The 13,710-nt window shown below is 43.6% G+C and overlaps 1 protein-coding gene across 4 annotated transcripts in view; it reads right to left on the bottom strand.

Moving 5' to 3' along the window:
* PDZD2 (PDZ domain containing 2) overlaps positions 1-13,710 on the bottom strand; it is a 378,282-nt gene that overhangs the window by 22,143 nt on the left and 342,429 nt on the right. For all 4 annotated transcript variants that reach the window (XM_060146915.1, XM_060146917.1, XM_060146916.1 and 1 more), the window contains 5 exons: positions 10,383-10,464; positions 8,896-8,930; positions 8,028-8,175; positions 5,966-6,771; positions 478-622 (listed from right to left, as the gene is read on the bottom strand). In XM_060146915.1, coding sequence (XP_060002898.1) covers positions 478-622; positions 5,966-6,771; positions 8,028-8,175; positions 8,896-8,930; positions 10,383-10,464 — 1,216 coding nt within the window. The remainder of the gene's footprint in view (positions 1-477; positions 623-5,965; positions 6,772-8,027; positions 8,176-8,895; positions 8,931-10,382; positions 10,465-13,710) is intronic.

The raw sequence follows: 13,710 nt of genomic DNA, 5'->3' as shown, positions 1-13,710 counted from the left end.
CCAGGGCCAGAGCCCGTCACGCAGGCCTGGGAGCATCTTGCTGACCTCGGAGGGCTCCTCAGCTATTATTTTCTGTGGATACATGAGGCAAAAAAATATTAATTTTTTACTTGTCCTCTGTGGAGGTTTTTCCTGCCACTTCTCAGTACAACTGATTTCACGTAAGCAGGGTGTTGAGTTTCTGAAGGGCAGAATATGTTTCTGTTTCATCTCGTGCCTCATTCACTAAGGTACATGTCAGAAAAGGGGTAAAGGCTGTGGACTGGCTGAAGACAGACACGCTCGACATGGAATGAAAACTATGAATTCAGGCACAATGATCTAGTCAAGTTGTTAAATGCAGGCAGCTTTAACTATCATTAACCTGTGTAAGATTTCTCTGCCCCTCAAAATTCTCCGCATATATCGATAACACTTTTGTTAAGGTAACTTCTGCCCTCCCATCCTGAAGCTTAACAAGTGATAAAGTAATCTTACCTGTCCCGGGTTCTTGCCCCTGCTCGGGTGCAGCTTCAGGCGGCTTCCCTGTGGGGTGGCCAGCATCCGGGTGGGGCGGGGTACCAGCTGGCCCCCAGTCGGTGGGGACTCGCCCATCCCCAACGGTCAGCTTGTCCAGAGAGTCCTGGCACAAGGACAACTACAAGTCACTGTCAGTGGCTTTCAGGGTTTCTGTGTCCTAAGGCATCACACACAGAGAACTGGTTTGGGAAAGTTCAAAGAGCCCTGGACCAGGAGCCACAAGATTCAGATTCTGGGTTTAAGGTCCAATAGAAATTTATGGTCTTGTCGCTCTTCCTAAACCTCAGTTTTTTCAACTTTTAAGATGTGGGTGATTAGGAAAATGCAAATCAAAACCACAATGAGATATTACCTCACACCCATTAGGATGGCTACAATCAAGAATACAGAAATAGGGCTTCCCTGGTGGCGCAGTGGCTGAGAGTCCGCCTGCCGATGCAGGGGACATGGGTTCGTGCCCCGGTCCGGGAAGATCCCACATGCCGCAGAGCGGCTGGGCACGTGAGCCATGACCTCTGAGCCTGCGCGTCCGGAGCCTGTGCTCCGCAGCGGGAGAGGCCACAACTGTGAGAGGCCCGCGTATCACAAAAAAAAAAGAATACAGAAATAACAAGTGTTGGTGAGAATGTGAAGAAATTAGAACCTCGTGCACTGTTGGTAGGAATGTAAAATGGTGTAGCCATTTCCATACTATGGAAAACAGTATGGAGATTCCTCAAAAAACTAAAAACAGAACTACCACATGATCCAGTAATTCCACTCCTGGGTGTATACCCAAAAGAATTAAAAGCAGGGTCTCAAAGAGATGTGTGTACACCTGTGTAGCAGTGTTACTCACAATAGCTAAAGTGTGGAAGCAACCCAAGTGTCCGTCGATAGATGAATGGATATGCAAAATGTGTTCTATACATACAATGGAATATTATTCAGCTTTATAAAGGAAGGAAATTCTGACACATGCTATTACGTGTATAAGCTTTGAGGACCTTATGTTAAACAACATAGACCAGTCATAAAAAAACACAAATGTATGATTCCACTTATATGAGGTACACAGAGTAGTCAAAATCATAGAGACAGAAAATAGAATGGTGATTTCCAGGGGCTGGTGGGAGGGAGAAACGGGGAGTTGTTGTTTAATGGGTACAGAGTCTCCATTTTGCAAGATAAAAAGAGTTCTGGAGATGGATGGTGGTGATGGTTACACAACCTTCTAAATATACTAGTATCATGGAACTGTACACTTTAATGGTTAAGATGGTAAATTTTAGGGCTTCCCTGGTGGCTCAGTGGTTGAGAGTCTGCCTGCCGATGCAGGGGACACGGGTTCGTGCCCCGGTCCGGGAAGATCCCACATGCCGCGGGGCGGCTGGGCCCGTGAGCCATGGCCGCTGAGCCTGCGCGTCCGGAGCCTGTGCTCCGCAACGGGAGAGGCCACAACAGTGAGAGGCCCACGTACCGCAAAAAAAAAAAAAAAAAAAAAGATGGTAAATTTTATACTATGTGTATTTTACCACAATAAAAAAAATTAGAAAAAAGATGGGTATGATAAGACTTGCCCTAACTCATAGAGTTTTAAATAAAGGATAATTAAATGAGATAACAGCTACAACACTCAGTATACAAAAACCTATACAGACCCACAGACATGGAAAACAAACTTATGGTTACCAAAGGGGAAAGTGGGGAGGGGAGGGATAAATTAGGAGTTTGGGATTAACATATACACACTACTATATATAAAATAGATAACCAACAAGGACCTACTGTATAGCACAGGGAACTATACTCAATATTTCGTAATAACCTATAAGGGAAAAGAATCTGGAAAAAAATAGGTATATATGGATGTATAACTGAATCACTTTACACCTGAAACTAACCCAACGTTGTAAATCAACTATACTTCAATAAAAATAAATTCATTTAAAAAATAAGAAAATGAAGAAAAAAACCCACGAAAGGCTGTATAGAGGTAAGGCATTATTGTTATAATATTGCATCAAGATATGCAAGACCAGGGACTTGCGGTCCGGTGGTAAACAATCCACGTTCCAATGCAGGGGACGCGGGTTCAATCCCCAGTCGGGAAACTAAGATCCCACATGCCCCGGGGCAACTAAGCCTGTGCGCCACTACTACTGAGCCTGCGCGCGCTTCAACTAGAGAGCCTGCCTGCCGCAAACTATAGAGCCCACGTGCTCTGGAGCCCACGCGCCACAACTTGAGAGAAGCCCACATGCCACAACGAAGAGCCCACGTGCCACAACAGAAGATCCTGCGTGTCGCAACTAAGACCAGACACAGCCAAAAAAAAAAAAACCCCAAACCACACAGGATGCCCAGTTAAATCTGAATAATAATAAAAAAAAGATATCCAAGACCAGAATCAGCTCCTCATTTTGGGAGTTAGGGAGGGACTAAGCTGAATAAATAAAATTAACATTTCAAAATTGCACTTTAGCCAAGTGTCAGTTACTTCATCTTCCTTTCTTCTATCTAATACCTACTGTAAAAAAAAAAAAGTTTCTAAACAGACTTGCTAAATAGTTAAATCAGATTTATTTGAAATTTACCCTCTGAGTGAAGGAGTCATAAAGTGGCCCAAAGGTGGCAGCAGAGGAAAGGGGTGAAACAGATGGAGTATCTTTTAGCTACTTTTGTAAAAAAAAAAAAAAAAAAAAAAAAAAAAAGTCATTTAGTAAAATATCAATTATCTGCTGAGGGAAATCTACAGCGTTTAACTCAGTGAATTTTCTGCTTACTAATAAGGCATAAATGTAATATAAAACCAGTAGAAGAGCCTGGAACTCGACAGAGGTAGTGACTGTACAGCACTGAATGCAGCAGGTGCCACTGAACTGGACATTTTATTTTTTTATTTTTTAATAAATTTGTTTATTATTTTTGGCTGTGTTGGGTCTTTGTTGCTGCGTGCAGGCTTTTTCTAGTTGCGGCGAGCGGGGGCTACTCTTCGTTACGGTGTGCGAGCTTCTCATTGCGGTGGCTTCTCTTGTTGCCGAGCACAGGCTCTAGAGCACGTGGGCTTCAGTTGATGCGGCGCGTGGGCTCAGTAGTTGTGGCTCGCGGGCTCTAGAGCGCAGGCTCAGTAGTTGTGGTGCCCGGGCTTAGTTGCTCCGCAGCATGTGGGATCTTCCGGAAGCAGGGATTGAACCCGTGTCCCCTGCATTGGCAGGCGGATTCTTAACCACTGTGCCACCAGGGAAGCCCTGAACTGGACACTTTAAAATGTTTAATTTTATGTTATGTGAATTTCATCTCAATTTTAAAAAGTATTCAACAAAAACAGTGGAAGACAATCTATTTGCCAAAAGAGAAAGTTTTGGGTTTTTTTAAGCTTCTAATATTTGAGGGTAAATACCTTATGGCAATGTAGTCTATTTTCTTTTGCATACATAAATAAAATAAAATTTGGGAACTAAAAATTGTGTGAGAAAAATTGAACTTCTTTTGTACAAAAGTTTTAAATGCTGCTCAAAGGTCTTACTGGGGATACTAATTCACAAGTACAAGAGCTCTTATTTTAATAGAAATAAATTATTATGAATAAAACCCCTGATTTGGCTTCATATAGTTATTCAAAACTTGTGATACTTTTAAAAAGAAGGGGTTTACCCATTAGCTGAACATTACATTTTAAACACATGTGCTGGGACTTCCCTGGTGGCGCAGTGGTTAAGACTCCGTGATCCCAGTGCAGGGGGACCGGGTTTGATCCCTCGGGTCAGGGAGCTAGATCCCATAATGCATGCCACAACTAAGAGTTCACAAGCCACAACTAAAGAGCCCGACTGCCACAACTAAGGAGGCTGCCTGCCGCAACTAAGACCCGGCACAACCAAATGAATGAATGAATGAATATTTTAAAAAATGACTGAACCTATGACCAAAAAGCTTTGTTAAAAAAATAATAATAATAAAAAAATAAAACATGTGCTAGTCAGAGGTAATAATGTTTTAGGAGGAGGAAAAGATGTGAGTTTCTACTTTTTCTACAAGGTAAAAAAACCAACAGCAAAACCCCTTCTGCCTAGAATAGCTTTTATGACTTTGTATTTTCTGGCTCTCTTGTATGTTTATACAAACCACTTGAACACACATCTTTATAAATATAGGAATAAAAACTGCACTTCAGAGATACTGTGTTTCTTACAAATTAAAGGTTTGTAACAACCCTGTGTCGAGCAGGTATGTTGGTGCCATTTTTCCAACAGCATTTGCTCATTTCTGTCATATTTGTCTCTGTCACATTTTGGTAATTCTTACAATATTTCGATTTTTTTCATTATTATTATATTTGTTATGGTGATCTGTCATCAGTGATCTTTGATGAAACTATTGCAAAAAGATTATGACTCACCGAAGGCTCAGATGGTTAGCATTTTTAGCAATAAAGTATTTTAAAGTTATTACATGTACATTATTTTTAAAGACATAATGCTATTGTACAATTAACAGACTACAGTACACTGTAAACATAACCTTCATATGCACTGGGAAGCCAAAAAATTCATGTGACTTACTTTATTGCCATATTCACTTTATTGCAGTGGTCTGGAACTGAACCTGCATTATCTCCGAGGCATACCTGTATAGCCTTTTAAGTCGTCTCAGATTCTTTGCTCAGAATGAAATTATTTATGTTGAGGAGACTGTAAACAATGTTTGTTTCTCTTACTCTCTCCTTGCTAAAGTGGAGGTATGTTAAAATTTTTTTAAAAAGGTACAATTTAATAATTCTGGGCCATTCTAACATACTGGTAACCAAGGAGAAACATAAATAATATTAACGTGCATTTAATGTGGTACATTATATGTTTCTAAGTGAACGCATGCCCCTTAGTTCATGTGATACTCACAACAAGGGTATGAGTAGCTATAACTATACATCATCACTGTAGAAAGTCTGATAAAATAAGGATCAATCAGAACGTTGACAGCCAGACGTAATCACCATTAACCTATATTTGATGGTCACCCCGACTCTGAGATGATCAGGGCAGACAGCACCATCCCTATTTTACAGTCCAGACAACTGTGGTTCAGGAAGATGCAATAACTTGCCCAAATGACCACCAATTAGTCAGTGGAGAAGCCGGTACCAGACCCAGGGGTTTCCTCCACTGGCCTAGCACTGCCCTTCCATCATCAGCCGCAGGCCCTGTGTACAGGTAAGAGAGCGATTCTATCTTTTGGCCGAATGATCTCACGACTCAGTACCTAGGCACCTCCCCGCACCAACCTGGCGACGTAGTATTACCAGGCTCCCAAGCAGTTTGAGTATTGAAATGAATGGCTCTATTGAAAGATAATTCTCCAATCATCATCCTTCCTTTCAGACAGATTAACGTATGCTTTACAGCATGCTCCACACTCATTCATATAATACTCACTAGATCCCAAGTAACTAAGAGAAATCAGTTACCTTCTCCACGGTTCCTCCTGGCTGGTAACCAGTCACAGCCACTTTGACGGAAGCGGCCTGGACGTTCAAGTCCGGACCACACGGGTCACTGGCTCCATCGGTCGGGCCGGCCGTTTCTGAGCTCCTGGGCCTGGCCTCAGCCTCGGGCCTCTTGTGGTGTGGGCTGACCCTGGCCACTGGTTTGTGCCTGGACCCCAGGTTGTCATTCTTCTGCTGGAGGGAACCGGGGCTGTCCGTGCTCGCCAGACTCTGGGTGCCTGATCCGGCTTTGCACTCCAACTTGGGTGAACTCCTCGATCCTGAAAGCTCCTTCCTCCCCAGGCAGCCAGGGCTCCCCTCGGGGGCCTCTGAAGGGACCAGCAGGTTGGCTGCATGTACAAGGGTGTCCCCCACGCCTCCTGGGACACTCTCCTGTAAGTCCAGCGAGCTGCCAAGGAGGGGCACCGAGGAGGCCTTGCTGACCAGGGTTTTCTGGGGATGTGCCTCTTGGTTGATACCCGTGACCTTGGAAGAGGCCGCTGAGACGCATGTAGAGCCATCGTCTGTCAGAGGCCTGCTGGGACCTGAGAGGGTCCCCGGGAGGGAAATGCAGTCCCCTTCGCCATCAAACTCTTCTTCATCACTGGCGTCGTCATCGTAGCAGCCCACCCTCCTCTGGCGGAGGAGAGGGTTTCGGAGGACCTGTGGGCTCCCGGGAAGACTGGCTTGCCTGACAATTGTCACCTGCTTGTGGAAGAGCCCAGAGGCCCGCTGACTTCCTAGAGACACAAGGCTGTTGGCCCTGGGTTTTCCTGGTTCCTTGTGAGCTGGCGGGGTTGGGGAAAGAAAAGTTGAATGAAACATCTTCCCATCTGGCGTGGTCTTTTAATCTGACCCCCCTCATTACACACGAGCATTTCCACGTTCACAAATGCCACATACACACCTTCTGGCTACTGGACACCAGGCTGAAATGATACGGTTTCTCAGGATCTCCACAGAGCAGAGAGCTGGCTTCCCTCTCTCCTTTTCCTACTGGTCTCCCTTTTTGTTTTTCTACTTTTTAAAAATATCTTAACCTCTGGTTTGTTTCACTTAAACATGTGTGCTGCCTAGAGACAGAAATGTATTAACTTGTCAACATCCGTGATGTCTAACACATTACTGACTTCGACCTAAATGCTGCCGCCGAATAGTCCTCTGTGGGAGGATGCCCGGGGACCCACGGGTCCTGCACACCTGGGCCTTCTTATCACCTGAGGTCCTTCCTTCATCTGCAAAAGTTGGAGGTGGGGCTTGATTAACGGGCACAGCGAAGCCTGAGATTACACATGATTTATAAACTCCAACCTGGGAAGGGAAGGAGAGCGTGGGCTGCTCTGCAAACTCTCCGCTTCTCGTTAAAATGTAGTGAAAGATTACACGTGCTTCCGCCTTGCAACTTTTCTATCAGAGACCAGAGGAGGCACATCAAGTGCTCCAACTGAGCTAGACGGGTTCTCATCTGCCTCGCCTGACACCAGGGATTTTCTTATGCAAACAGGAGAAATGAGCAAAAGGAAACCACACCGGCAGGAATGAGAAGTCAGTATGGTTCACATCAGATCATTATTTCAGATTATACCGAGAAAATAATCAATGAGGTCTTTTTCTAAAAATCCCTATTTGATAACGTCTAAGTTCTGAATCTTTCACTCACTGCCCTCTTCGAAAGAATTAAGTTAGGGCCTAGCGAGGGAAGGAGTTTGGCTAGGATTGCCCTAAAACGTAAGGCCATCAGGTTGCCAGCCACGATTTGGTGCCATAAATTTCAAGACTACACTGTGTAAATACCATCCAAAGGGGGCGGTTCAGCATCCTTCAACACTGCGGGTACAGAAGGTCAGCCCAGCCCATTTACCACAGAAGTGGGGGGCCAGCCACTAAGAGTGGGCTGCATTTCCCAAGAGCAAACTCTGACTTTAGCCAGGGTAGAAAGGTGGCTTCTACTCAACCAGAGGTGTGATCTCCAGTTCTCTTTGCGTATCCCAGCACCGTGACATATAAACCAACACATCGTGGAATCGGAAAAGTCATGGCTTACGGGAGGCGCCAGGCAGCTCCGCGGAGCTGCCGCAGCCACTTCCAGGGGGGTCCTCGTCCTCGGAGCCGGCCACCACGAAGTCAGACAGCGGGCCTGGGACATCGTGAGCAAAGTACTGGGAGAGTTCAGATTCGGAGATCAGGGAGTCCTGTTGAAGAAGGCAGTGCGGGATGAGGAATTCGCACCAGAGGCAGATTATTTTAAACAGTAGTTGCATCCTATCTTCCCGAAAACACTTTGTTCTCATCTGTGGTCACTCAAAACAGCTCTGATGGTAAACACCTACTTCCATTTACTTTAGGATGGCGAAATTAAACAATGCATTAAAAGGCAATGGCTGCCAGACAATGTTTTTAAGCAATATTTTTTTGGCTGTGATCAGAAAAGCCACAGCAGCAAAACATCAACCATCCCAGGAGAAACACTGGAGGAAGAGGTAGGAAGTAGAATGGAATTCCAAGGCACGGGCTCAGCCTATTGATGCAACAACAAAATAGGAGAGTTTGACTCCTGTTCTCTGATCCACTGGGATTTGGGAACGTCCACCTGAGAAAGATTCCACACTCTCCTTAAAGTTGCAGGTACCCTCCCGCAAACTGACCAGGGTCCCCCTTTATTATGAAGCAGCTATTTTTCAAAATGTAGCTTAGTTCTTTTATTTTGTTGTTCTGTTCTTTTCCTGGATGAATATTTAATAAACACACATTTGTATACTTGTTCTCTAATGAACATTGTTGCCACTTCCTGTGTAAAGCGGCCAAAATGACTCATGGACAGAAATATGGGCTGGGATCTGTAGTTTGACTTATGGGCTTCAGGAACTGGGTCGTGGGCCAGCTGAGCGAGGCAGCAGTGTGTCTTGACTCACCTTTTTTGCAAGAGAAGGACTCTTCAAGGGGGTACCTGTTGGGGGAGAAATTCACCATATTGTCACTGAAGCTCAAATCCTTACAGACAGGCTCACCTCCTTAACTGGAGAAGAAGGAGCCAATCATATTAAACAAAACCTCCTTTGCTGCGTGGATATGGACGTGCGTGCGTACGGACGTGCGTGCAGTCTACCTAGGTACCTGATCCCCATCCTGTCCCACCTCCCAAGATTCTGCTCATGCTTCAAACCCTCAGACGCGGCTACCTCCATGATGATCCTAGTTGGAAGAAACTTCTTCTGAATTTCAAAAATGTTTTATACTACCCATATACCAATTTCCATATGCACAATATAATTTAATTACAAGTGGATGCATCTCATCTCCTTCCTTGACTATTTACCTATCGGTGATCTGGCCCTGCAGGGCTTAGCACTAGGATCTAGGAAGTGTTCAGTGATATTTGATAAATGGATTGAAGGATGAATGAACCAAGGAAGACCAGCCCAAAAAACTCATGGAAGAATGAGGGAGAGGGCTGAATATCTATTTTAGTTTTTAGTTGAAGGACAAAAAGACTCAGCATTGAGACTTTAAGTTATATTCCATGAGCAAAAAGATCTTGGGCTTGAAGATCATGGCTTCATAAAATCTTTTATAACTGACTGAATGGATATGTTGGGATTATGAGAGGACAGCCTTCAGGCAGGTCCGGAGAATGAGTTAGCTGAAGAAAGAGCCCATTATGGCTATGCCTACTTTCAACATATTAATTATGGATGTAAATAATTAGGGTATTTCACGGTTGCCAAAAAACTGTATGCCTTCCTTTGCCTCTGACAACCAGTAACTCATGTCTCAGTCTCCTCCCGACATCAATCTTAATATCTTGAGTTCAGACATGTCTGCAGAGCCCCTTTAGATATCCACTCTACAGGAAACATTACTTTTCCAACTTGATGCAAAGTTTCATATTTTAAATTCATATAAAATTCTTACTACCTCAATCCTTTCTCTGGTTGAACTTTCCACCTAAGAAGGGGGAAATCATGATTTTTTGCAGCCTCTGTTACCCTTGAGTTGAAACTTTTAATTCATATAAAGAAATCCCAGGTTTTTGGATGGATTGTACCCTCCCTGCGTCTACCAAAACAGCTGGTATTTGGGTAGCACTTCATTTCCACCCAGAACATTTCAAATGAATTGCACATAAACACCTGAAATGCTGCTCACTCGTTTCTGCAAATTATCTTAAGGCAGTGTAGGAAGCATGCATGGGTGGAACTTTAATACAGCACATTAAATAAGTGCAGAAATCAAAAGCAGCAGCGGCAGCAAAGAGAAAGCCTGGAATCTCTTTGACAGCTACTTCTGCCAAATGTGATAATTACCAAGACTCCAATAATACTGGGCAGGGGGGTGCCCCTGGGGGGAACTCAACGAGAAACTCTTCTGAATGTTGAATGAAGATGTGCAATTACAGTACCTAAGCCAGGAGAGGAATTGGCCTCTTTGCTCTCCTGATAAGTGCTGCGTGCTATCACTTCATCCATTTCCTGCTCGGAAACCTGGTTGTCAGCAGAAAGCACAAATTAGACGATTTTATTTATTTATTTTTCCCCAATACAAGTAGCTAGGACCAGAGTCAGAGGCTGGAGTGCAGATAAAGAGGAAAACTGCAGGGCCAAAGACTATGACCACCCCCTGAAGCAATAAATCAGGGCATGTAAGGTAGTGTGGCTGGGTTAACGATTGCTTCAAACAATGTATTCAAAACAAGAACTTCAAAGGGTTCCCAAGTTCAGGAAGCAAAGCATTCAGCTCTAGTTACCAGCAACATGGCTGATATTCTCTCTCTAGAACACTCACTTCTAATTCTTTTTTCCTAAACTTTATTTAAACAATTTCAAACTTAGGTGAAACTTTCAAGAGGAGCACAAGAATAGTATACTCTTCACCTAGACTCAGTATTTTGTAACATTCTGCCACATTTATACTCACGCTCCATCGTTACACACACACACACACACACACACACACAACCCTATAACTTTTTACTAAACCATTTGGGAGTTAGTTACGGACATCGTGACCCTTCACCTGTAAATAATTTAGCAAGTATCTCCTAAAAATAAGGACCTTCTCTTAAAAACCCCTGGTACTATTATCATGCTCAGGAAATTTAATGTTGATACAAACGACCGTCTAATATACCTTTCACATTCCTAATACTATCCTTCAGAAATGCTCAGAGACACTCAGAGTGTGTCTTTAGGCTGGAAATAATTCACCGAAAGTTTGACGCCAGGCTGGGAGGAGATAAGGATTTTCCTCGAGAAGGCAAATCAGTGCTCCGCTTCTTTGATCAATGTCTCGCGAGGGGAAAAACGTCAACTGAGTTAAACTGTGTGCACAGTGATGTGACCGATTTACATTCTGGTGCAAGCTCCTTATCTGTGGTGGACCTTTAGTGGCCTGTCACCCATCAACTTCCTTGCCTAGCAATGCTTTAGAGAAAAAAATGTTTTGGGTGGTGGTGGGAGGGCGCAGTGGGGCTAGGGTGGCGGTCAGGCAACCCAGGGTCCTGGTCTCACGTCTTTTTAGCAACCTTTAACCCCAAACAGTTCTGAGCCTTTGTCTTTCCTGGTGTTGACAATGTGAAAGAAACCAGGTCAATTCAAACCCTCAGTTAGCAGTTGTCTGATAGCTTCTTCCTGCTTAGATTTACATTATGCATTTGGGGGCAGAAAAACTACCAAACTACAAAAACTTTTCCCTTCTCAGTGCATCGCAGAGGCACTCAGGGTCAGTGTGCTTCATGACTGGGGCTAACTTTGACCGCTTATTTAGGGTGAGTTCACCAGATCTCTCCACAGGATTTGTTGCTATTGTCGTCGTCATTAATGAGTAATCTGTCAGGAGACAATTTGGAACTCCGTCTGTATCCTGCTTCCCAATATATTTCCACTCAATGCTTTTAGCATCATTGATTATTCTTGCTGAATCAATAATTGCGATGAAGTTTTCAAAACGGTGATTTGATAACTATCTTTTCCTTCTATATTTATTGGTATCATGGTAAACTCATGGATTTCCACACCCCCCATCCGTTGTTATCCATAACTGTAATTATTCGTAGGAAGATTTTTAAAAAGCCTGATACATGCTGAACTATGAGATATTTTAAAAAACAACGATGCAACTTGTATAGTTTCTTTTTTAAAGAATATTTTAAATGTAGAATGGTCATTTTGTGTACTAAAATAACGTTTAGCATAAAAAATATTTGGAGTTTGCAATCTGCCTTAAGAAGTAAATAAATATTTCTGTACAGGATTCAGCATGACACTTAAACCTAACAGATAAATCATCATCACATCATAGCTTTTATGTAACCCTCTCCAGTAGTCGTCACAGGAAATAAATATGTACACACACATGCACACAGGCATATCTCCCCGCCCCCAACATACCTTCATAAAGCAAAGAGTAATTTTGTATAATTGAGCCATTAAACAGAGGTTGCAAATTTTTCTTGATATTAGACTTTCAATATTCACAACTATTTTTCTGAGTGGGAAAAAAAATGGCTGGGGTTTGAAACAAGTGAAAGATCTCCTGGATAACTCTAATCAAAAGTTAGAAAGCCACAGGACCAATTAATAATGAGCCTCTGTTACTTTCTTCCACTTCACGTAAGCTAGAAGCTGCCACCCGAGCAGGTCTAGATCTTAGCTTGTCTAGACCTGGAGGGTTTGAATATCCCAATCGGGCAGCCACTGCTCCAGTCATTATGAGAAACAGAAGAAAAGAAAATCCTTGTGGTATTTCTCTTGGAACAACATGAAAACTGAGAAGGCACATACATTTAGTATCAAAATGTACTATTGGCATAAGATGTTGGGATAAGCGGTACAAAAATACATTCAACGTAAAATGGAATCTTGACCAAAAGGAAAATATAGTATGATGTTACAACTAAGAACACCATGTTTACCTAGGAGGAAACATCAAATCCAGTCAAACAAATACTGAAATTTGGTTTCACTGGACACATCTCCAGCACCATCCTGACGACCATATTACTGCGGCTAGAAACATGAGTCAACCCATGTGTTCCATGGGATCACAGACCACCAGTCCACCAGGACTGTTATGCTTTGCACCGGAATGCCATTTTGATGTTTGATTGTACTGGCAAATGAGGCAGACGCTTTGGGCTGAGATTAGGCAGACCTCCGAACAAATCATGACCTGTGTTAGGTTGGAGTGGATTTTGAAGTCGGGCATGCCTGGAAGCCAACAACTGCAGCCCACGGAGAACTTAATTTTCTATGTTGCTGAGGGATGTGCTGGGTCAGCCACAGCTTGTTGGGCTGCTCCCTAAGGTGAGAGGAGTGGCCACGTGGGTAGTGGAATCCAAGGGGGGACCCCGGAGGGAGGAGCTGAGACTATGAGGCAAAGTGGTGTTAAAAGTGACCCAGAGAGACTCATGGGAACAGCGGGGGGACAAACTAGAACAGATTCTAAGGGAAAGTCAGGACTATAGAACAGAAAGGAGAAAAATGGGGAGTGCCAAGTAGAAAAAATGGAAAAAGGTGGAGGAAGCAGGACTTGATTTTCTGTTGATGATATTTATTCAAGCAGTTTTTAATGTAAGACATTTTAAAGAATGCTCGTAGACAAGAGAAAACGATCTGGGGGAAAGAAAGTAGTGGGGTTGAGTCTGAATCAGTCTGACGGCAATCGTTGTTCAAGCACTGTGGTTGACATCACCTTCCCAAATCAAGGCCTGGAGTCATGGCTGGATAGCG

The sequence above is a fragment of the Lagenorhynchus albirostris genome, chromosome 3 (assembly GCF_949774975.1).
Source record: "Lagenorhynchus albirostris chromosome 3, mLagAlb1.1, whole genome shotgun sequence".
In the NCBI taxonomy this organism is placed as follows: domain Eukaryota; kingdom Metazoa; phylum Chordata; class Mammalia; order Artiodactyla; family Delphinidae; genus Lagenorhynchus; species Lagenorhynchus albirostris.
This window is presented reverse-complemented; position numbering and strand designations above follow the sequence as displayed.